This window comes from Diorhabda carinulata, chromosome 3 (assembly GCF_026250575.1).
Source record: "Diorhabda carinulata isolate Delta chromosome 3, icDioCari1.1, whole genome shotgun sequence".
Classification (NCBI taxonomy): domain Eukaryota; kingdom Metazoa; phylum Arthropoda; class Insecta; order Coleoptera; family Chrysomelidae; genus Diorhabda; species Diorhabda carinulata.
Window position 1 is genome coordinate 1,189,080 of NC_079462.1, and position 26,350 is coordinate 1,215,429.

The 26,350-nt window shown below is 31.6% G+C and overlaps 1 protein-coding gene across 2 annotated transcripts in view; it reads right to left on the reverse strand.

The window, feature by feature from the left end:
- Positions 1-1,315: 1,315 nt before the first annotated feature.
- Positions 1,316-26,350, reverse strand: part of LOC130891923 (octopamine receptor beta-3R-like) — a 43,944-nt gene continuing 18,909 nt past the window's right edge. The window contains exons 3-5 of one of the 2 annotated variants that reach the window (XR_009058969.1): positions 7,884-7,995; positions 4,614-4,901; positions 1,322-4,540 (exon numbers count right to left, since the gene is read on the reverse strand). Coding sequence is in view for 1 of the 2 variants with exons in the window: in XM_057797015.1 (XP_057652998.1) it covers positions 4,691-4,901; positions 7,884-7,995 (323 nt within the window). In the remaining variant the exon portion in view is untranslated. Of the gene's footprint in view, positions 4,902-7,883; positions 7,996-26,350 lie in introns of both variants that reach the window. The other variant, XM_057797015.1, reaches the window with a different exon arrangement.

Below are 26,350 nucleotides of genomic sequence, written 5' to 3' on the forward strand. Positions count from 1 at the left end.
TTTTCCCACCGGTACAAAAGCCTGACCTGTATTTTATTTATTTATTATCAAAAAAAAAAACTTTCAGGAACGGAAGCGATTTGAGATTTCCTCATTTTAATTATGTAATTAATCATTAATTACGAATTTATGTTTTGCAGTGTAGTCAATTCCTTACTCAAAACAAAAAACTCGGTCTTATTGTAGATTAATTATTTTTGAAAACAAAATTATGATACATCGTTTTGTAATAATTGATATTTAATAATTCAGAACATCGAACGCCATCTTCGGTACTAAAATTTTAATAACATTCAATAAAAGAACGAATTTGAATTGAATCTATAAAAGACATCTATCAGTGAAGTTCCGAATTAAGAGTAGAAAACATTTTGAAAAAAAAGGAAACTGTAAATAAATGACAAAGACGACGTTATGTTTCGGTAATTGATCGATAGATGGCGGTGTGTATACATGTATAAGCATCTACATTTAATCTATGGGACATCTGTTACGTAAATTCCGAATTAAAAATAGAAAACTTTTGAAAAAAAAGGAAACTGTAAATAAATAACAAAGACGACGTTATGTTTCGGTAATTGATCGATAGATGGCGCTGTGTATACATGTATAAGCATCTACATTTAATCTATGGGACATCTGTTACGTAAATTCCGAATTAAAAATAGAAAACTTTTGAAAAAAAAGGAAACTGTAAATAAATAACAAAGACGACGTTATGTTTCGGTAATTGGTCGATAGATGGCGGTGTGTATATGTATAAGCATCTACACTGAATCTATGGGACATCTATTACGTAAATTCCGAATTAAAAATAGAAAACATTTAAAAAAAAATGGAAACTGTAAATATATAACAGTCGATGTTATGCTCCGGTACTTGATCGTTAGATGGCGATATGTACGGTTTTTTATAAGTTTGTAACATATCTAATATTGGGGTGACCACGCTTTATACTCCTTGGAATTCTCCAAGTCGCCTCCTTTGGGGAATACCAAGTAATTCTTCTTCTTTGGTACCAAATTAATATTTGTTTTTATTCTTTCGAGTTCGACGTGTTTTTTTACACCTGAAGAAGCTGTTGACACCTTAAAATCACCAGTTTCGGAGGTATCTCAATCGGAATATCTGGTACACGTTTTAGGAAAAACCCTACCTACCTTCTACTTTATTTTATGGTACCTTTTTCTATCATTTACTCAGACGAACCCAGTTGAGACGGACTCTGGAACTAGATTTCAGCGGAGCTACGCTGCTGCTAGAGATTTGGCATGCGCCACTCGGGGGTTGGAAATAAGGGTAGAAATAAACAAAATATCAACAAACAAATATTTATTATTCATCCGACAATGTTAGTGATTCAACTGGAAGTTGAATAAAAGTAATAAAATCATTTTTATTGAAATTTTTTCATATATTTTGCTATGGTTTACGAATAGGCCTACACGATTGTCTTTTACCTTAATATTTTCCTCTAATATTTTTTAGAAAAACAGATATTTTCACATTTACTTAAAATTACCAACAATTTTTTTAACAATTCGACAAAAAAAATTAATTTTTGGCGGACAATTTTTTATTAAACCACCATTGTAACGATTTTCTCGATTTTTTTGTATATTTTGGAACAAAAAACAAGTGCCTACAAGCGTAAAACGTGGCAACATCGCTTCTACATCTAAACAGCAAGCTATCAGCTGATTGAGTGTATAATGACGTCACCGTTTATAACCTAGAAGTTGCCACATCAATTTCAATAGTTTTAAAGATGAAAAGTTATGGAAAAATCGACTTTAGTGGTTTAATAAATCTATTTCTGATAATATTTATCAAACATTTTTTAATTTAATGTAAAAAATGTCAATTATTTAATATTTTTATGATTTCAATTTGGAAAAAACTGATTGTAGTCGTAAATAAACTTATTTTTGGCATAAAATTAAAATAATTAACGATAACAAACAAAATTTTAACAACAACAGACATACTAGACGTTTCAAATTGTACATTTAATATACAGGATGTCCCGTATTGAGCTATGTGTTACTAACTAGCACCTATAAGTGAGAAATTATTTTGATATTTATTCATAAATCTATTGGAAAATTTCCAAGGCATATCAGATGTTTTGAAACTTGAATTTTCGTTCGTCGAAACCATCTCGAAATAAAAATACAGGGGGTGATTTAAAAGTAATATTTTCCCATATGAAAACTCGTATTTTTTAATTTAAACTTTTACCAGGTCATAATTTCATGAAAAGTTCATTTATTAATAATTATCTTCTTGTTTATTGACGACGCAGTATGTTTTTATAATACAGTGCGATAAATAAACAGTGGAAATCACGTTTAGAAACATTGAAGTGATCAAAACTTGATTCAATCATTTATAAATGCATCAAAATTAGTAATAATCATTTTCCTATTGATGATCTACACTAAAAATGTTATTTGGGCCCTCGTCCATGAAGGGGGAAACGCATTAATCGTTTTAATAGAGAGAAACACTCGTTTAGTGTGATATCTGAACCAGAGTATTCTGAAAACTGTCGAAGTACTTCCTAATGGTTAATATTTCCCAAAAAAACCGACGCCATGATCTTTCTTGCAGATGGAAGTGTTTGTCTTGTATGAAATCGGTGTTGTTGGACTCCGTAGATCGTACAGTCTCGTTTAAACGCTCCTACCCGACATTTTACCGTTGAATCTAGTACAGTTTTCGTATTAGTTAGACTGAAACCTTTCAAATAAAACTGTCAAGCAAATATTTAACAACTTTAAGTCTTCAAATTAGAAAAACACATACAGATGGTAGTCACCACGGTCTTTATATCGAGCTTTTATACTTTTGGGAGTATCTTCGTAATTATAAAACATTTCAAGACCATCCAGTGGATTTTCTTCAACATTTTTGGGGCAATAACTTCATTTGATTAACCACTGCGTTGTTGGACTCCCTAGATCGTACAGTCTCGTTTAAACTTTGCTACCCAATAAATTATTGTTGATACCGAAGGATTAATTTCACTTAAAATAGAATTTAGTTCAGTTTTTGTATTGTTTAGACTTTTAAATAAAAGTATGTTTACAAAAGCAACAAATAATATCGATGGGTGTCAAATGCATACTAAACAACTACCGCCATCTCTAGGTTAGACCAGGTACTACTGTTTCGGCATTAGTTAGATTCATAGAGAAATTTCAGCGTTGGAAAAACCGAGAGTTTAGTGAATTTTGAATTTCTTTTTGTATGATCGTTTAATAAAAAAATTAATTATAAGACACGAATTATTTGTAAAGTAGATTAAAAAATACGAATTATTACACATTTAACAATCCACCCTTTGGGGTAAATACGAATTTTTACACAATGAAACTACACAAATTATTATCACAGTATATATGTAGTTACTAACATTTATTTTTCGATGAATCACAAACTATTTGGGGGGTGAGTTAAAAAAAATAATTTTCATATCACAAAAACCCAAAATCGATCTCCTAGTTCATATAAAACAAACGGGGGTGAAAATATAATACAAAATGTTAATTATAAATTGATTACGTTAAATGTTTGAAAATTTTGTGTATTTGCGATTAATTGTGTCATTAATTGATTAAAATCGCGATTTGCAAATCAAAATTTTATTAAAATACATTTGTTGATGATTTTTAAGGGTGGTTTACCTTTTCAAAGAACGATAATCGATAATTTGGCACGTCGATAATTTTCGAAACAAAATAAGTTTGTGGTTCTTCGTTAACACTTCGGTTTAAGCAAAAAATGAGTCTCAAGATTATTGCTTTCAGTATTTTCAAACAATACCATCGAATTAAATGGTACACATCGTATAAAGTACAGTTTTGGTACAAAATAATTCGCGGACCTAGCTGGGAAATAAAAAAACTTTGGATGCGGAAAAATCCGAAATTTTGACCGGGCTTAAAACATATCAGGAAGTTGCTGATAACTTACAATTTCCGGCAGGTTTTCCATTGAAAAATTAGTCTCAAGTTACGGTGGAAAATCGTGGAAAATACCAAACTACAAAAAAGTTACGGGGTACTTACGAAATGTTGATGGAATTCTGGTCTGAAATACGAAATCGACTATAAAGTATATCCAGACTTTATGTGAATCTTTTGAGGATTACCAAAATAAGATAACGCGAAAAGTATGATGGAAAGTGGAAAGAACAAGATGAAAAACAATCACGTCGTAGAATTTTCCTAAAAAAACGATAAAATTGATATTAAAATCGTCCAAGACCTAACCACAAATATTTGTATGCTGTATACAACTTTACAGACTTTATTAGTTGATAATAATTAAAAAAAAATCATTAAAAATATCAAAAACTTGAATATTTTGTATCAAAACTATCGGATCATACTTAATTATACCAATTACGATATATACGTCATCCAATTAAGATTTAATTAAACAAATTATACAAAATTGAGTACAGATTTCGTTTTTTTTAATGTAATCGTGAAATTTCGAAGGAATTTATACATCAGAAGCATCGATTAACAACCTGAAATAAACACAATAATATACGAGGGTCGCTACATAAGTTAGACGAATCAAATAGGAATCCGAATACTCACGGAAACAAAACCAAAAAAAAAAAACATCAATATCACAGCCTTTCGTCTTGATAATAACCGGGCGAGGTATCCCGCGGCTAAAGGAATCTTGCAGGTGTTTTCCAGCAGGTGAAACAACAAGGCATGACGCAAAGAAGCGTATCCATGAAAGCTTCCCGGAAATCCCTGTTGAAATAGGCGTAGATCAGGGGATTGAGGGCCGAATTGAAATATCCTACCCAGAAGAGAAGTCCTACCAACCATTCGGGCGTTGAACACGATTCCCCGCATAAATTCGTTATTACGTACCTGGAAACGAATTAAAAAATAATGTGAGGTTATGTGGAAGCGTTAATTATTTGATAATTTTTAACGGTGTAGTAAAAAAATGAAAATTTTGTTAGCAGGTGCACGGATACACTTTCTGTAATGGAGAGCGATTCGATGTACTTGGAAATAATGGAAAACTGAGTTTCTAACTTTTCTTCGTCGTAAAATAATTTGAAAATATTTATTACTAGTTTTAATTTATATATTTCCATCATATTACAATGGAAAATCGAGTAAACTTCTCTTGGGGATACACTTTAATCATTTTTGGAAATTATCGGTTTGTAGTGTAATCCATGCATTAAATTTTCAAAATTTTACGTTTTTCCCAAGAAATTTTCATAATAATCACTTATGGATAGACGAAAATCCCCATGAGATTATATAGCACCAATTTCAGGATGTTTATTTGCTTTTCAGTGACCTCCTCGATCTCCAGACTTGAATCCTTGTGATTTTTGTTTGGATCTACCTTAAATCGTTAGTTTAAATTGACTAGAATTCTTTATTTCTGGTATTTATTAAGAAATTTGCAGAATTTCAGGATTTTTATTTGCTTTTCAGTCACCTCCTCGATCTCCAGACTTAAATCCTTGTGATTTTTGTATGTGGTTACCTTAAATCGTTAGTTTAAATTGACTAGAATTCGTTATTTCTGGTATTTATTAAGAAATTTGCAGAATTTCAGGATTTTTATTTGCTTTTCAGTCACCTCCTCGATCTCCAGACTTAAATCCTTGTGATTTTTGTATGTGGTTACCTTAAATCGTTAGTTTAAATTGACTAGAATCCGTTATTTCTGGTATTTATTAAGAAATTTACAGAATTTTAGGATGTTTATTTGCTTTTCAGTCACCTCCTCGATCTCCAGACTTAAATCCTTGTGATTTTTGTATGTGGTTACCTTAAATCGTTAGTTTAAATTGACTAGAATTCGTTATTTCTGGTATTTATTAAGAAATTTGCAGAATTTCAGGATTTTTATTTGCTTTTCAGTGACCTCCTCGATCTCCAGACTTAAATCCTTGTGATTTCTGTTTGGGGTTACCTTAAATCGTTAGTTTAAATTGACTAGAATTCTTTATTTCTGGTATTTATTAAGAAATTTACAGAATTTTAGGATGTTTATTTGCTTTTCAGTCACCTCCTCGATCTCCAGACTTAAATCCTTGTGATTTTTGTATGTGGTTACCTTAAATCGTTAGTTTAAATTGACTAGAATCCGTTATTTCTGGTATTTATTAAGAAATTTACAGAATTTTAGGATGTTTATTTGCTTTTCAGTCACCTCCTCGATCTCCAGACTTAAATCCTTGTGATTTTTGTATGTGGTTACCTTAAATCGTTAGTTTAAATTGACTAGAATTCGTTATTTCTGGTATTTATTAAGAAATTTGCAGAATTTCAGGATTTTTATTTGCTTTTCAGTGACCTCCTCGATCTCCAGACTTAAATCCTTGTGATTTCTGTTTGGGGTTACCTTAAATCGTTAGTTTAAATTGACTAGAATTCTTTATTTCTGGTATTTATTAAGAAATTTGCAGAATTTCAGGATTTTTATTTGCTTTTCAGTGATCTCCTCGATCTCCAGACTTAAATCCTTGTGATTTTTGTTTGGGGTTACCTTAAATCGTTAGTTTAAATTGACTGGAATTCGTTATTTCTGGTATTTATTAAGAAATTTACAGAATTTTAGGATGTTTATTTGCTTTTCAGTGACCTCTTTGATCTCCAGACTTAAATCCTTGTGATTTTTGTATGTGGTTACCTTAAATCGTTAGTTTAAATTGACTAGAATTCGATATTTCTGGTATTTATTAAGAAATTTACGGAATTTCAGGATATTTATTTGCTTTTCAGTGACCTCCTCGATCTCCAGACTTGAATCCTTGTGATTTTTGTTTGGGGTTACCTTAAATCGTTAGTTTAAATTGACTAGAATCCGTTATTTCTGGTATTTATTAAGAAATTTACAGAATTTTAGGATGTTTATTTGCTTTTCAGTCACCTCCTCGATCTCCAGACTTAAATCCTTGTGATTTTTGTATGTGGTTACCTTAAATCGTTAGTTTAAATTGACTAGAATCCGTTATTTCTGGTATTTATTAAGAAATTTACAGAATTTTAGGATGTTTATTTGCTTTTCAGTCACCTCCTCGATCTCCAGACTTAAATCCTTGTGATTTTTGTATGTGGTTACCTTAAATCGTTAGTTTAAATTGACTAGAATTCGTTATTTCTGGTATTTATTAAGAAATTTGCAGAATTTCAGGATTTTTATTTGCTTTTCAGTGACCTCCTCGATCTCCAGACTTAAATCCTTGTGATTTCTGTTTGGGGTTACCTTAAATCGTTAGTTTAAATTGACTAGAATTCTTTATTTCTGGTATTTATTAAGAAATTTACGGAATTTCAGGATGTTTAATTGCTTTTCAGTGAACTCCTCGATCTCCAGACTTAAATCCTTGTGATTTTTTTGAAGTTACCTTAAATCGTTAATTTAAATTGACTAGAATTCGTTATTTCTGGTATTTATTGAGAAATTTACAGAATTTCAGGTTTTTATTTTTTATTAAAAAAATTTTCAGTCACCACTGATTGATATCTCTGATTGGGCTGACGAAATTCTGGATTTTTTCGATCTAAATTTGTTCAAAAATTGATTTTAAAATATCGTTTTAAAATTTGGCGAAGGCGCGGTGTCCAAATCGTGGCATGCCCGCCATTATTTCAAAAAAATTGAGATTACCGCTGTAAATTCATGATTTTGGATCTCTAAAAGTTAGGGGATGATCATGAGTCGTACATGGTGAACGAGGGGTTGTAAATAAGTTTTTATTTTCATGCAAAAGCGTCTAATTTTTCGCGTCAAGTCCCGAGACGTTTCGTATAAAAGTATCAATGTTTTGAGCCTCAGAACGGATTTGTAAACTAAATTGATGTACAGTGGAGATTGCTTACCATAGAAAAAAAGGAAGCCAACAAAATAAAAAAGCCCCCATGATAATACCAAGAGTTCTCGCTGCTTTATGCTCGGCTCTCCAACTTTTTGCTTGTTGTTTGATACTCGTTCCTACAACAAAAATCAACCGAAATTTCATCATTAAATATCGATTCGATTCAAAAATATTGATAAATAATTAATTTTTAAATAATCGTAGATACTATAAATTGTTTGTTATAGTCCATTCGAACTGAATTTTTTCGTAAAATATTTTACAAATTCCTCACTGTCGAAGATCCGTTGTAGGGCGAGACTCAATCATATATTGGCCTCTAAAGGTTCAGGGCGTTGCGTGACGAGAATGCCATATTTCTAATTTGCATCACAAATCATTCAAATGCCCTTATTTGTGTCATCTAAATCACACAGAGACGAACCCTCGCTACGAAATTACATAATTATAAGATCAAATTGATTGTCTTAATACAACATAATTTAATATAGAATAAGAACGAATTTTTCATCGGGAAAATAAATGTTTAAATTTATAAATTTGAATTAAAATATATAATATATGATAAATCGTCACTAGAAATTGATAAATCGTCGGTCAAAATGGTGAAAATGTCTGTCAAAATGATAAAACATTTGTAAAAATTCTAAAACTTCAATATATATGATAAATCGTCACTAGAAATTGATGAATCGTCGGTCAAAATAGTAAATCGTTGGTCAAAATGATAAAACAACAGTAAAAACTTCGAAACGTCAGTATATATGATAAATCGTCACTAGAAATTGATAAATCGTCGGTCAAAATGGTGAAAATGTCTGTCAAAATGATAAAACATTTGTAAAAACTCTAAAACTTCAATATATATGATAAATCGTCACTAGAAATTGATAAATCGTCGGTCAAAATGGTGAAAATGTCTGTCAAAATGATAAAACATTTGTAAAAACTCTAAAACTTCAATATATATGATAAATCGTCACTAGAAATTGACGAATTGTCGGTCAAAATGGTGAAAATGTCTGTCAAAATGATAAAACATTTGTAAAAACTCTAAAACTTCAATATATATGATAAATCGTCACTAGAAATTGATAAATCGTCGGTCAAAATGGTGAAAATGTCTGTCAAAATGATAAAACATTTGTAAAAACTCTAAAACTTCAATATATATGATAAATCGTCACTAGAAATTGATGAATCGTCAGTCAAAATGGTGAAAATATCTGTCAAAATGATAAAACATTTGTAAAAACTCTAAAACTTCAATATATATGATAAATCGTCACTAGAAATTGATAAATCGTCGGTCAAAATGGTGAAAATGTCTGTCAAAATGATAAAACATTTGTAAAAACTCTAAAACTTCAATATATATGATCAATCGTCACTAGAAATTGATGAATCGTCAGTCAAAATGGTGAAAATGTCTGTCAAAATGATAAAACATTTGTAAAAACTCTAAAACTTCAATATATATGATAAATCGTCACTAGAAATTGATAAATCGTCGGTCAAAATGGTGAAAATGTCTGTCAAAATGATAAAAAAATTGTAAAAACTCTAAAACTTTAATATATATGATAAATCCTCACCAGAAATTGATAAATTGTCGGTCAAAATTGTGAAAATGTCTGTCAAAATGATAAAACATTTGTAAAAATTCTAAAACTTCAATATATATGATAAATCTTCACTAGAAATTGATGAATCGTCGGTCAAAATTGTGAAAATGTCTGTCAAATTGATAAAACGATAGTGAAAACTCTAAAACGTCACTATATACAAAAACTGAAGAGCATTATATATAAAAAGATGAGGACAAAGACCCAAATGGAGAAAATACACCAGGCCATGAAGGAATTCTAGAACTATCCAGAAATTAGTTCAAACTGATAGTCAAATTACTCATAAAAACGAGTGGGACGAAAACCGTCAGAAATTCAACCACTTTTGGAAGGAATACGATTTTCCCAACTAAGATATGTTAATATATATGTTAAAATATTTTTTTAATAAAAATCCGTTCCTGTAGTCTACTTTTTATTCAGGCTAGACCCAATTCATCATTCCTTTCATCCAATAAATCTATCTTGAAAAGGACTCTACGAAAAATAAATATAAAATAATTTTATTTCGATGAATATCGATGGAATCGAAGAATTTCCTTATTCAGCATACAAAAAACGTGATCGAATTAATAATCTATCGATCCAATTGGATAGTTGATGGATTAGAATGAGATAAAACAATTTTTCTCTTCTAAAATCTATTATTACATCATTGAGTCGTAGTAAATGCGATTTCCCTATCGCTTTTCCATGTCTAATGAGTTTATTATTGAGGATTGTTTCCGAGCTAATCCTTTGATCTATTTAACTTGGAAATACTACAGCTTAATATAAAGGCATACGGTGGAAAACGTATTCGACCGAAATAAATTTTTTATATCGTAATTAATCAACTCCGGTCCTGGTTAAACCTAAACAATTAATGTCTTCTATCTAGGCTCTACGTATTAAATCAAAATTAAAAAATTGTACAATTTTTTTCGTGCTATTTATCAGCTAGAAGCTTTAAATGCACCTTAATATTGTTCTTTTTCTATAAAACGTTGGTAAACATTTCAAAACGTCAGTATATATGATAAATCGTCACTAGAAATTGATAAATCGTCGGTCAAAATAGTAAATCGTCGGTCAAAATGATAAAAATACAGTAAAAACTTCGAAACGTCAGTATATATGATAAATCGTCACTAGAAATTGATAAATCGTCGGTCAATATAGTGAAATGTCGATCAAAATAGTAAAATGTCGAGCAAAATGATAAAACAATGGTAAAAACTTCAAAACATCAGTATATATGATAAATCGTCACTAGAAATTGATAAATCGTCGGTCAATATAGTGAAAAATGTCTGTCAAAATAATTAAACAACAGTAAAAACTTCGAAACATCAGAATATATGATAAATCGTCACTAGAAATTGATAAATCGTCGGTCAAAATAGTAAATCGTCGGTCAAAATGATAAAACAACAGTAACAACTTCAAAACTTCAATATATATGAAAAATCATCACTAGAAATTGATAAATCGTCGGTCAAAATAGTAAATCGTCGGTCAAAATGATAAAACAACAATAACAACTTCAAAACTTCAATATATATGATAAATAGTCACTAGAAATTGATAAATCGTCGGTCAATATAGTGAAATGTCGGTCAAAATAATAAAATGTCGGTGAAAATGATAAAACAACAGTAAAAACTTCAAAACGTCAATATATATGATAAATCGTCGCTATAAATTGATGAATCGTCGACCAAAATAGTAAATCGTCGATGAAAATAATAAAACAACAGTAAAAACTTGGAAACATAAGTATATATGATAAATCTTCGTTAGAAATTGATGAATCGTCGGTCAAAATAGTAAATCGTCGATCAAAATGATAAAACAACAGTAAAAACTTCGAAACGTCAGTATATATGATAAATCTTTACTAGAAATTGATAAATCGTCGGTCAAAATAGTAAAATGTCGATCAAAACAGTAAAATGTCGATCAAAATGATAAAACAATGGTAAAAACTTCAAAACATCAGTATATATGATAAATCGTCACTAAAAATTGATAAATTGTCGGTCAATTTTGAAAATACTGGGTTCGTTTTGATTCTGTAAACATTTGTGAGGCAATTTACTCTGGGGTATGTTGCTGGTTTGGTTAGAAAATCAATTATAGAATTACAAACTGTCGGTAGATTTAAAAAAAAAATTCCAGTTCTTTATAAACTTTTTATTAAACACCCTATAGATTGATTTAAGCTAAAAATCGATTCGTAATAGAAAAAACCTCGTATGAAAACGCGACCTTGTCTAAATTCTTCAATAAAAGATCAAGTTCAGTATAATCAGATGGTAAACGCAATCCAGTTACATAATATTTCAGTTACGAAGAAAAGTGGGGGTGTGTTGTAATAATACCGATGGGGGTTGCGTGTTTGCGCTTCATTTGCCGTTGCAATCGACTCCAAATATAGAACAAAAGAAAATACTTTGATTTTTATTACTCCATTCGAAACGGTCAAAGATACATGATTATACAGATAGAGATAACACAAAACTACACATAGATTGATTATTTAATCCAAGGTTACTGGTTCTAGCCGACTCTATCTCAAAACTTTGATGAAAACTTTAAAACATCAAGATACGTGATAAATTGTCACTAGAAACTGATAAATCGTCGGTCAAAATCTCGATTTAAACTAACAAATCTCTCTGTAAATAGATAAATTGTTGGTATTGACCAATAAAGCGTCGAAATTAATTAATGAGTCGTCGATATAAAATTTAAAACGTCATTATAAACTGATAACTCAACTAAAAAAACTCAAAAGCGTTATTTGAAATCGATAAATCGTTAGTAAACACTTTAAAACATCAGTATATATGATAAATCGTCTCTAGAAACTGATAAATCGTCGGTCAAAATAGTCAAACGTCTGTCAAAATAATAAAGCATTGGTTAGAACCGATAAATCGTTGGTACAAACTTCAAAACGTCAGTATATATAATAAAAATTCCATATAAACTAATTAATCTTTTCATAAAACGATAAATCGTTGGATTAATCAATAAAGCGTCGAAATTAACCAATCAATCGTCGCTATAAATTTTAAGTCGTCGCTATACACTTTAAAACGTCACTATAAATCTCAAAATGTCGATATAAACCAAAGGAAAAAACTCAGAACGTCCATGAACGTGATAAATCGTTATTAGTAACTGATAAATCGTCGGTCAAAATGATAAAACGTCATTCAAAATGATAAAACGTCGGTCAAAATGATGAAATGTTCGTAAAAACTTCAAAACGTTAATATACATGAAAAATCGTCATTAGCAACTGATAAATCGTCGGTCAAAATAATGAAACGTGGTTCAAAATAACGAAACACCCGTACGAACCTAAGAATGTCGCTATAAACTAAAGGAAAAAACTCAGAACGTCCATGTACGTGATAAATCGTTATTAGTAACTGATAAATCGTCGATAAAAATAATAAAACGTCGGTAAATATAACAAAAAGTTGGTTGGAACCGATGAATCGTTGGCAAAAACTCTAAAACGTCAGTATATATGATAAATCGTCACCAGAAATTGGTGAATCGTCGGTCAAAATAGTAAAACGTCGGTTAAAATGATAAATCGTTGGTAAAACTTCAAAACGTTAAAATACATAAAAAATCGTCATTAGAAACTGTTAAATCGTCGGTAATAATAATAAAACGTCATTCAAAATGATAAAACGTCGGTCAAAATGATGAAATGTTCGTAAAAACTTCAAAACGTTAATATACATGAAAAATCGTCATTAGCAACTGATAAATCGTCGGTCAAAATAATGAAACGTGGTTCAAAATAACGAAACACCCGTACGAACCTAAGAATGTCGCTATAAACTAAAGGAAAAAACTCAGAACGTCCATGTACGTGATAAATCGTTATTAGTAACTGATAAATCGTCGATAAAAATGATAAAACGTCGGTCAATATAACAAAAAGTTAGTTGGAACCGATAAATCGTTGGCAAAAACTTTAAAACGTCAATATATATGAAAAATCGTCACCAGAAATTGGTAAATCGTCGGTCAAAATAGTAAAACGTCGGTTAAAATGATAAATCGTTGGTAAAAACTTCAAAACTTCAGAATGTATAACAAAATATTGATACAAATAAACAAATCTTTCCATAAATCAATAAATCGTTGGTATTGACGAATAAAGCGTCGGAATTAACCAACAAATAGTCGCTATAATCTAATGAATCGTCTGTATAAGTCTTAGAATGTCAGTTTACATAAGAAATAATTAATGAAAACTAATAAATCGTTGGTATTAATCAATAAATAGTTGGTATTATCCATCAAATAATAAATCCAACCGCTATAATTAGAATTATTACAACTTAAACGTATAAATAATCTTATATCGGATACAATAGGTTTTTCTTTATAAACTTATACAAATCATTAAGTTTGACAACGTCGCTCAACTCTAGATCTCTACGATTGAAAACACAACAAATGATTTAGTGAGGAAGTTTTCGATTTGTAGCCGATTACCTGTACAGCAATTTTCGTAACTGTTGTTTGGGGTAAAAAAGAAGAAGTATGTAGATATTTCTAGTCGTTCCATTATTCCACAAGCAGAATTTTCGTCGGTTTGTTTATTTAAAATATCCGCCGGTGTTGGCAGTGGGATCCTGCAGAAATTCAAAGCCACACAAAAGAATTTTCTGGCAGCACATATAAAGTAATTCTATACTTGTGAAAATATCTGGTTCCGTTCGTACGCGTTTTTTTGTTCTACCGGAAACTACGGAAAACTTCGGCAACGCCTGTAGGTCACCGTATCTGTTTTTTTTTTCTTCTTTTCAGACCTTTCAGACATTTATTTCACCTCATATTTAAACGTGCCCGCAAGACATGTAAATTGCCACCGTATATCATCTTGGATACACAATGGAGATAAATATTATGTAGTTTTTCCCAGCTTTCCCAACACCTGTATCAGATATGGAAATTTTAGTGGAACAAGGAATGGCGTTTGTTCTAAATAAAAATCTAAAACGTGGGAATAATTTTCTATAGACGTTCGGTTAGTATTAAACAAAATCTCTCTTTGGATTATTTTGGTTATAACGGCCTTATATTTTTTCAATAACAATCTAGAATGAAGTATTCAGCCGAATTTTTACCAATTTTCCCTTTGGGTTTTCCAAGTTTTCTACAGGTTTTTAGGGTACTTGTTGTTTTGTACAAGTTTCCGTGAGTTTTTAGAATGTTCCTTCGATTTTAAACGTTTTTTTATTGTTTTTTCTTTTAGGTTTTTATCAAGATTTTGCTATTTTTTCGGGTAGTTTCTGGGTTTTTAGGTTTTCTTGCTATTTTGTCCATGTTTGCGTGGGTTTTTAGGATCTTCCTTTAATTTTTAACAAATTTTCATTAACCTTTTTAGGTTTTTCCAAGGGTTTTTTTTATCCAGATTTTGCTATTTTTTGGGTTTTTCTCGGTCTCTAGGTTTCTTGTTATTTGGTTTATGTTTGCGTAGGTTTTTAGGATCTTCCTTTGATTTTAAACGTTTTTTTATTGTGTTTTTTAGGTTTTTATCAAGATTTTGCTATTTTTTCGGGTAGTTTCTGGGTTTTTAGGTTTTCTTGCTATTTTGTCCATGTTTGCGTGGGTTTTTAGGATCTTCCTTTAATTTTTAACAAATTTTCATTAACCTTTTTAGGTTTTTCCAAGGGTTTTTTTTATCCAGATTTTGCTATTTTTTGGGTTTTTCTCGGTCTCTAGGTTTCTTGTTATTTGGTTTATGTTTGCGTAGGTTTTTAGGATCTTCCTTTGATTTTAAACGTTTTTTTATTGTTTTTTTTTAGGTTTTTATCAAGATTTTGCTATTTTTTCGGGTAGTTTCTGGGTTTTTAGGTTTTCTTGCTATTTTGTCCATGTTTGCGTGGGTTTTTAGGATCTTCCTTTAATTTTTAACAAATTTTCATTAACCTTTTTAGGTTTTTCCAAGGGTTTTTTTTATCCAGATTTTGCTATTTTTTGGGTTTTTCTCGGTCTCTAGGTTTCTTGTTATTTGGTTTATGTTTGCGTAGGTTTTTAGGATCTTCCTTTGATTTTAAACGTTTTTTTATTGTGTTTTTTAGGTTTTTATCAAGATTTTGCTATTTTTTCGGGTAGTTTCTGGGTTTTTAGGTTTTCTTGCTATTTTGTCCATGTTTGCGTGGGTTTTTAGGATCTTCCTTTAATTTTTAACAAATTTTCATTAACCTTTTTAGGTTTTTCCAAGGGTTTTTTTTATCCAGATTTTGCTATTTTTTGGGTTTTTCTCGGTCTCTAGGTTTCTTGTTATTTGGTTTATGTTTGCGTAGGTTTTTAGGATCTTCCTTTGATTTTAAACGTTTTTTTATTGTTTTTTTTTAGGTTTTTATCAAGATTTTGCTATTTTTTCGGGTAGTTTCTGGGTTTTTAGGTTTTCTTGCTATTTTGTCCATGTTTGCGTGGGTTTTTAGGATCTTCCTTTAATTTTTAACAAATTTTCATTAACCTTTTTAGGTTTTTCCAAGGGTTTTTTTTATCCAGATTTTGCTATTTTTTTGGGTTTTTCTCGGTCTCTAGGTTTCTTGTTATTTGGTTTATGTTTGCGTAGGTTTTTAGGATCTTCCTTTGATTTTTAACAGTTTTTCATTGGTTTGTTAGCTGTTTTCTACAGATTTTTAACAAGATTTTGTTATTTTTTTAGGTTGTTTCTACGGTTTTTTTAATAACATTTTGCTATTTTTGTGGGTTTTTTCTCGGTTTTTAGGTTTCTTGTTATTTTGTTTAGGTTTGCGTGGGTTTTTAGGATCTTTCTTTGATTTTTGACAGTTTTTCATTGATTTATTAGGTTTCTTATTCGTTTTTTTTCCGAGATTTTGTTATTTATTCGGGAATTTTCTGAGTTTTTAGGTTTCTTGCTATTTTGTCCAGGTTTGCGTCAGTTTTTAGGATCTTCCTTCGACTTTTAACAGTTTTCAATTACTTTTTTTTATGTTGTTTCTACGGTTTTTATCGATATTTTGCTATTTTCGTGAGTTTTTTCTCGGTTTTTGGGTTTATTGCTATTTTGTTCAGGTTGCGCAGATTTTTAGGATCTTCCTTTGATTTTTGACAAATTTTCATTGGTTTTTATGTTTTTTCTGCGGTTCTTTATCAAAATTTTGCTATTTTTTTCAGGTATTTTCTCGGTTTTTGGGTTTCTTGCTACTTTGTCCAGGTTTGCGTGGATTTTTGCGTTTTGTTTTTTGGGTTTGCTATTTTTAACCGTATTTCATTACTTTTTCAAGTTTTTTTATCTAAATTTTCCTATTTATTTGGGTGTTTTCTCGGTGTTTAGGTTTCTTGTTATTTTGTTTAGTTTTGTTAGGTTTTTTATACGATTTCATTCGAGATTTTGCTATTTTTTCGAATATTTTATCAGCTTTTATGTTTCTTTCAGTTTCTTTCAGGTTTGCGTGAAATTTTAGGATCTACCTTCGACTTTTAACAGTTTTTCATTGCCTTTTTTTGGTTTTTCATCAAGATTTTGCTATTTTTTTCATGTGTATTCTGGGTTTTCCAAAATTAACACCTAGTCTAGGTTTTCAACGATTTTCAGGGTATTTTTCAGTTCATTTGAATTTTCCTAAAGTTTTTTCTAGTTTTCTAGTTGTTTTTTATTTTCTCGTCGTTTTTACAAGATTTATCTATTTCTGTCGATTTTTCGGGGTTTTCAGATGTTTCTGCAAATTGTCTGTCAATTTGCTCAAGTTTTTCAATCAATTTCTGACTTTTTTGGGATTTTTTCCGGTTTCTTCAAGATTTTCTTTTTTCATTAAGTGTTATATCGAATTTTCAGGGCTTCCACTACTATTTCCTTATTATTTCTATGAATTTTAGAGTTTTCTTTTGGTTTTGTGAATTTTCAACCAGGTTCTTTCACTTCTCCAACTACGCTTTTTTTTCTCGCCATATTTTCTGGGTTTTCCTCAGTTTTTATCCAATTTTTCGTTGGTTTTTTTGGTTTTTTACACAATTTTTTGGGTTCTTTCTAGCCTCTTACTGGTGCTTCAGGGTGTTTTTGGATTCTTTGCTAGTGTATCGTTGGTTTCCTGACTTCTTTCTCAATTTTTACATTCTTCAGGTGTTATTTGGATTCTTCAGACATTCCACAATTTTTTGGGTTTTCTGCTGGTTTGTTTGCTTTTTCCAGCAGTTTTTTTCTAGCTTTGTGACTTTCTTGCCATTTTTTCTGGGTTTTCGTTATTTTTCAGGGTTTTCGTAGGATGTTTGCCAGTTTCTCTTTAATTTTCTGGGTTTTTTTTCGGTTTTTTTGAGATTTCAGCATTTTTTCGGTGTTCTATCAGTTTTTCAGGGTTTTCTGCTATTTTTTTTAGAATTTTTTCGGTTGTTAACAATTTATCCCAGTTTTTTCTGGATTCCCTCAATTGTTACGGTTTTATTTGAATTTCCGAGAGTTTCTCGTTACTTTTTTAGATTTAACTACGTTTTTTTTTCGAAATTTTTCCATTTTTTTTTCAGTTTTTCAAAGTTTTCACTCTCAACACAACCTCTCGAAAGAAATCTGCCCTCCATACGCATTTAAAAACAATAAACTTTATTAAACCCGCTCTAATTTCGGCCTCGTCGCATTATTCATCCCCCAATCAGCTTATCGATCTGAAAATTTCAACCCTTATAAATATTACATTGATAGAAATGGAATATTATCGATGTTACCACATCACGACGCACATCGCTCGTAATATTTTCCGTCCACGATAAATCGAAGTTCAATTGTAGATGAACCTAAATAAAGGAAAATCTAGAAATGATATTGATTCCACTAATGATACAGACACTACTCATTTCTTCTTCTATCTCTTTCTTTGCCCCGTATCTGATACCGGCATTGACCTAATGACACTAATATCTTTCGTTGTATATATAACTTGGAATTATTTCAATTGGAACTTACTTTTAATTTTCAAGTGATTTCCCACAACAATCTTTGAGATATTAGAATCGAAATCGGTCAGTATCACTATGAGAACTAAGACTTTTGGATGGTTTATGATATGAAGGATTCGCTGGAGATAAAAATAAGGAAGAATGTGATAAATCTTCACTAGAAATTGGTAAATCGTCGGTCATAATAATAAAACGTCGGACAAAATGACGATACGTTGGTTAGAACCGATAATCGTTGGTAAAAACTTTAAAACGTCAGTATATGTGATGAATCGTCACTAGAAATTGGTAAATCGTCGGTCATAATAATAAAACGTCGTTCTAAATAACAAATGTTGGTTAAAACTGATAAATCGTTGGTAAAAACTTTAAAACGTCAGTATATGTGATAAATCTTCACTAGAAATTGGTAAATCGTCGGTCATAATAATAAAACGTCGGACAAAATGACGATACGTTGGTTAGAACCGATAATCGTTGGTAAAAACTTTAAAACGTCAGTATATGTGATGAATCGTCACTAGAAATTGGTAAATCGTCGGTCATAATAATAAAACGTCGGTCATAATAATAAAACGTCGGTCAAAATAAGAAAACGTTGGTTTAAACCGATAAATCGTTGGTAAAAACTTTAAAACGTCAGTATATGTGATAAATCGTCACTAGAAATTGATAAATCGTCGGTCATAATAATAAAACGTCGGTCAAAATAACAAAACGTTGGTTAAAACCGATAAATCGCTGGTAAAAACTTTAAAACGTCAGTATATGTGATAAATCGTCACTAGAAATTGGTAAATCGTCGGTCATAATAATAAAACGTCGGTCAAAATAACGATACGTTGGTTGGAACCGATAATCGTTGGTAAAAACTTTAAAACGTCAGTATATGTGATGAACCGTCACTAGAAATTGGTAAATCGTCGGTCATAATAATAAAACGTCGGTCATAATAATAAAACGTCGGTCAAAATAAGAAAACGTTGGTTAAAACCGATAAATCGTTGGTAAAAACTTTAAAACGTCAGTATATGTGATAAATCGTCACTAGAAATTGGTAAATCGTCGGTCATAATAATAAAACGTCGGTCAAAATAACAAAACGTTGGTTAAAACCGATAAATCGCTGGTAAAAACTTTCAAACGTCAGTATATGTGATAAATCGTCACTAGAAATTGATAAATCGTCGGTCATAATAATAAAACGTCGGTCAAAATAACAAAACGTTGGTTAAAACCGATAAATCGCTGGTAAAAACTTTAAAACGTCAGTATACATGATAAATCGTCACTAGAAATTGGTAAATCGTCGGTCATATTATATTTCCCTTAATATTAATATCCAATAATTTTTTGGGTTTTTACAAGTTTTCGCACTAGATTTTTCTAGTTTTCTATGAGCATTAGTCATTTTTTTCTGGCTTCTTCCAATAATTTGAGTTTTCTAGGGTTTTTGCGATTTGTCTACTAATTTTTAAGACTTCTCTCGATTTTTTTATAAAACTACTCCCCAAAATAACTGATAACCATTCAGGGGAAAATACCAACCCCTGTAAAAAAGAAATGGCGGAAATTCTAATTATTCGAAGAGCTTTAAGGGTTAATTATAGTCACTTTTCATTCATCCCTCACGTTTAATTTCTTATCATTGAGTACCAAAGACTCAATTTAGAAATAACAGAAAGGTAACGAAATTTAATCCCCTACAAAATCGCGTTACCCTTTTCGAGTTTCCACGTAAGTCAGTCGTAATGTCGGTTGATGATGACTTCCTTCCATTCCGGTTAAAGCTCCGGAAATCTTTGCATCGATTTAAAACATGAAAATAATGAACTTTCGACCCCCACGAGTTGGTTTCGTTTAGCAAACAAAAATTGTGTTTATTTCAGTTATTTTCGTGAAAATTTGAAAAAAAAATCGATTTAATTCAAAATTGTAAACTGTGTAATCATCCCACAGCTTCTTCAACTTCTGGAGGCTTCACAAAACAATTTTAAAACTGCCCCCCTCCAAAAATGCTCGGAAATCATTACAAACAATATTTTTTATATAAATTCACGGTATTTTTGATATTTTCGACGATGCAAGGAGGGTTTTTATAAATTTTTTGATTGCGTATTATGTATATGAACGGAAAAAAGCTTACTCGCCATTTTTTAGCGCTGAAACGTTCTAAGAAAGTGCTGGAGGGTTGAAATACGTGAGATGAAAGTTTCTTTGATTGCACAGATTGTACAGTCTCCTTTTCGATCGTTTCTTTTCTTAGTTTATTCGCCAACTCTGTTAAAACTCCAGGATATACTATTTCAAAGTTTTATTGCACGTGAGACGCCGTTTTTGACTTGTAGAATGCAATTATCCAATCATAAAGAAATATTTTCTTAAACAACTTCCAATAAATTCCAAATTTTCGACATAAACAAACTTTTAGTCCCTACTACACTCAATTTGTCCGTCGTAAATAGTCCTGAAAGTAGTTTTGGGGCCTCTGAAGTGTGAAAAAATCTCCCAAAGGTATCCTTAATACGCTTCCTCCTTTATGTCCTTTGCGTTGAAAAGGATAAAATTGTACTTTTAACTTGATTAACGACCTGGACCACATTTCTACAAAAAAAAACTCTAAAATAAACATTTTCATCGAACACTGAACCAATTTCCATCTCTACTGACCACTGAACAAATAAACAACGTTTCCCAACACGAAGTACCATCTTCAGTGACAAGATAATACAATAATATACAATTCAGTCGATATAATAATCAATATACTTTCCGATTCGTATTATTGCAAGATATTATTCATTTGGGATGAAAAAAACGCATTCTGTGCTCTCTTTCTATACCCTACGATGACTCGAATTAAAGTCCTGGTCGTTTTAAACAGCGTATTAACTGGAGGAATTCGTTAGAAGGTGATTTGTCACATTTCAAGCTACAAAACTCAACTTTTTATCATTTTGATGTTTTTAAAGAGCTTCCCCCATTTCCAAGTTATATATTTGGTCATCAAATTGGTTTCCAAGAGCTCAGAATTTAACCATTCTGAAGATTTTCTTCCATAATCGTTTATGTTGTTAACATCTTCGTAGTCAGAGCTAGTCCAAGATACTTGTATTTACCAGGACCTGCTTCCCTGTCATTTTTTACCTTTCAGTTCCTTTTTCTATCTGAAAGTTGTAACTTGGGTCTTCAAATTGTTTTCCAAGGTATAGAAATCGCAAATTGGGTCTTTGTATCGGAACCTGAACTGAAAAGAATGTTTCCCTCTTATCAACAGCATTTATAAACACGAAATGATTAGAGAAGAGCTTCAAATCGTCATTCATAACTGTATACTTTGTATTTTTTGACACCTGGTTGCTTGAGGAGTGCAATGAACTCATATTTCAACCATTCTGGAGATCTTCTTCTAGAATCTTACATACTATCAACATCTTCGAAATCAGAACTCGTTTTGGTATCAAGAAGTTCAAGATACTCGGTTTGTATCTACCAGGACCTGCTTCCTCGTCATTTTTTATCTTAAAATTGTATTTTCAGTCTTCAAATTGTTTCCCAAGGTTCAAATCATGGTGCATAAGACTGATTCTACGATAAACGTCGTATTTTTTGACACCTGGTTGCTTAAGGAGTGCAATGAACTCATATTTCAACCATTCTGCAGATCTTCTTCTAGAATCTTACATACTATCAACATCGTCGTAATCAGAACTTGTTTTGGTATCAAGAAATTCAAGATACTCGGTTTGTAGCTACCAGGACCTGCTTCCTCGTCATTTTTTATCTCAAAATTGTATTTTTAGTCTTCAAATTGTTTTCCAAGGTTCAAATCACGGTTCATGAGACTGATTCTACGGTAAACTTCGTATTTTTTGACACCTGGTTGCTTGAGGAGTGCAATGAACTCATATTTCAAACATTCTGGAGATCTTCTTCTAGAATCTTACATACTATCAACATTTTCGTAAACAGAACTCGTTTTGGTGTCAAGAAGTTCAAGATACTCGGTTTGTAGCTACCAGGACCTGCTTCCTCGTCATTTTTTATTTCAAAATTGCATTTTTAGTCTTCAAATTGTTTCTCAAGGTTCAAATCAGGGTTCATAAGACTGATTCTACGGTAAACTTCGTATTTTTTGACACCTGGTTGCTTAAAGAGTGCAATGAACTCATATTTCAAACATTCTGGAGATCTTCTTCTAGAATCTTACATACTATCAACATTTTCGTAAACAGAACTCGTTTTGGTGTCAAGAAGTTCAAGATACTCGGTTTGTAGCTACCAGGACCTGCTTCCTCGTCATTTTTTATCTCAAAATTGTATTTTTAGTCTTCAAATTGTTTTCCAAGGTTCAAATCACGGTTCATAAGACTGATTCTACGATAAACGTCGTATTTTTTGAATCCTGGTTGCTTGAGGAGTGCAATGAATTCATATTTCAACCATTCTGCAGATCTTCTTCTAGAATCTTACATACTATCAACATCGTCGTAATCAGAACTTGTTTTGGTATCAAGAAATTCAAGATACTCGGTTTGTAGCTACCAGGACCTGCTTCCTCGTCATTTTTTATCTTAAAATTGTATTTTCAGTCTTCAAATTGTTTCCCAAGGTTCAAATCACGGTTCATAAGACTGATTCTACGATAAACGTCGTATTTTTTGACACCTGGTTGCTTAAGGAGTGCAATGAACTCATATTTCAACCATTCTGCAGATCTTCTTCTAGAATCTTACATACTATCAACATCGTCGTAATCAGAACTTGTTTTGGTATCAAGAAATTCAAGATACTCGGTTTGTAGCTACCAGGACCTGCTTCCTCGTCATTTTTTATCTCAAAATTGTATTTTTAGTCTTCAAATTGTTTTCCAAGGTTCAAATCACGGTTCATGAGACTGATTCTACGGTAAACTTCGTATTTTTTGACACCTGGTTGCTTGAGGAGTGCAATGAACTCATATTTCAAACATTCTGGAGATCTTCTTCTAGAATCTTACATACTATCAACATTTTCGTAAACAGAACTCGTTTTGGTGTCAAGAAGTTCAAGATACTCGGTTTGTAGCTACCAGGACCTGCTTCCTCGTCATTTTTTATTTCAAAATTGCATTTTTAGTCTTCAAATTGTTTCTCAAGGTTCAAATCAGGGTTCATAAGACTGATTCTACGGTAAACTTCGTATTTTTTGACACCTGGTTGCTTAAAGAGTGCAATGAACTCATATTTCAAACATTCTGGAGATCTTCTTCTAGAATCTTACATACTATCAACATTTTCGTAAACAGAACTCGTTTTGGTGTCAAGAAGTTCAAGATACTCGGTTTGTATCTACCAGGACCTGCTTCCTCGTCATTTTTTATCTCAAAATTGTATTTTTAGTCTTCAAATTGTTTTCCAAGGTTCAAATCACGGTTCATAAGACTGATTCTACGATAAACGTCGTATTTTTTGAATCCTGGTTGCTTGAGGAGTGCAATGAATTCATATTTCAACCATTCTGCAGATCTTCTTCTAGAATCTTACATACTATCAACATCGTCGTAATCAGAACTTGTTTTGGTATCAAGAAATTCAAGATACTCGGTTTGTAGCTACCAGGACCTGCTTCCTCGTCATTTTTTATCTCAAAATTGTATTTTTAGTCTTCAAATTGTTTTCCAAGGTTCAAATCACGGTTCATGAGACTGATTCTACGGTAAACTTCGTATTTTTTGACACCTGGTTGCTTGAGGAGTGCAATGAACTCATATTTCAAACATTCTGGAGATCTTCTTCTAGAATCTTACATACTATCAACATTTTCGTAAACAGAACTCGTTTTGGTATCAAGAAGTTCAAGATACTCGGTTTGTAGCTACCAGGACCTGCTTCCTCGTCATTTTTTATCTCAAAATTGTATTTTTAGTCTTCAAATTGTTTTCCAAGGTTCAAATCAGGGTTCATAAGACTGATTCTACGGTAAACTTCGTATTTTTTGACACCTGGTTGCTTAAAGAGTGCAATGAACTCATATTTCAAACATTCTGGAGATCTTCTTCTAGAATCTTACATACTATCAACATTTTCGTAAACAGAACTCGTTTTGGTGTCAAGAAGTTCAAGATACTCGGTTTGTAGCTACCAGGACCTGCTTCCTCGTCATTTTTTATCTCAAAATTGTATTTTTAGTCTTCAAATTGTTTTCCAAGGTTCAAATCACGGTTCATAAGACTGATTCTACGATAAACGTCGTATTTTTTGAATCCTGGTTGCTTGAGGAGTGCAATGAATTCATATTTCAACCATTCTGCAGATCTTCTTCTAGAATCTTACATACTATCAACATCGTCGTAATCAGAACTTGTTTTGGTATCAAGAAATTCAAGATACTCGGTTTGTAGCTACCAGGACCTGCTTCCTCGTCATTTTTTATCTCAAAATTGTATTTTTAGTCTTCAAATTGTTTTCCAAGGTTCAAATCAGGGTTCATAAGACTGATTCTACGGTAAACTTCGTATTTTTTGACACCTGGTTGCTTAAAGAGTGCAATGAACTCATATTTCAAACATTCTGGAGATCTTCTTCTAGAATCTTACATACTATCAACATTTTCGTAAACAGAACTCGTTTTGGTGTCAAGAAGTTCAAGATACTCGGTTTGTAGCTACCAGGACCTGCTTCCTCGTCATTTTTTATCTCAAAATTGTATTTTTAGTCTTCAAATTGTTTTCCAAGGTTCAAATCACGGTTCATGAGACTGATTCTACGGTAAACTTCGTATTTTTTGACACCTGGTTGCTTGAGGAGTGCAATGAACTCATATTTCAAACATTCTGGAGATCTTCTTCTAGAATCTTACATACTATCAACATTTTCGTAAACAGAACTCGTTTTGGTATCAAGAAGTTCAAGATACTCGGTTTGTAGCTACCAGGACCTGCTTCCTCGTCATTTTTTATCTCAAAATTGTATTTTTAGTCTTCAAATTGTTTTCCAAGGTTCAAATCAGGGTTCATAAGACTGATTCTACGGTAAACTTCGTATTTTTTGACACCTGGTTGCTTAAAGAGTGCAATGAACTCATATTTCAAACATTCTGGAGATCTTCTTCTAGAATCTTACATACTATCAACATTTTCGTAAACAGAACTCGTTTTGGTGTCAAGAAGTTCAAGATACTCGGTTTGTAGCTACCAGGACCTGCTTCCTCGTCATTTTTTATTTCAAAATTGCATTTTTAGTCTTCAAATTGTTTCTCAAGGTTCAAATCAGGGTTCATAAGACTGATTCTACGGTAAACTTCGTATTTTTTGACACCTGGTTGCTTAAAGAGTGCAATGAACTCATATTTCAAACATTCTGGAGATCTTCTTCTAGAATCTTACATACTATCAACATTTTCGTAAACAGAACTCGTTTTGGTGTCAAGAAGTTCAAGATACTCGGTTTGTATCTACCAGGACCTGCTTCCTCGTCATTTTTTATCTCAAAATTGTATTTTTAGTCTTCAAATTGTTTTCCAAGGTTCAAATCACGGTTCATAAGACTGATTCTACGATAAACGTCGTATTTTTTGAATCCTGGTTGCTTGAGGAGTGCAATGAATTCATATTTCAACCATTCTGCAGATCTTCTTCTAGAATCTTACATACTATCAACATCGTCGTAATCAGAACTTGTTTTGGTATCAAGAAATTCAAGATACTCGGTTTGTAGCTACCAGGACCTGCTTCCTCGTCATTTTTTATCTCAAAATTGTATTTTTAGTCTTCAAATTGTTTTCCAAGGTTCAAATCACGGTTCATGAGACTGATTCTACGGTAAACTTCGTATTTTTTGACACCTGGTTGCTTGAGGAGTGCAATGAACTCATATTTCAAACATTCTGGAGATCTTCTTCTAGAATCTTACATACTATC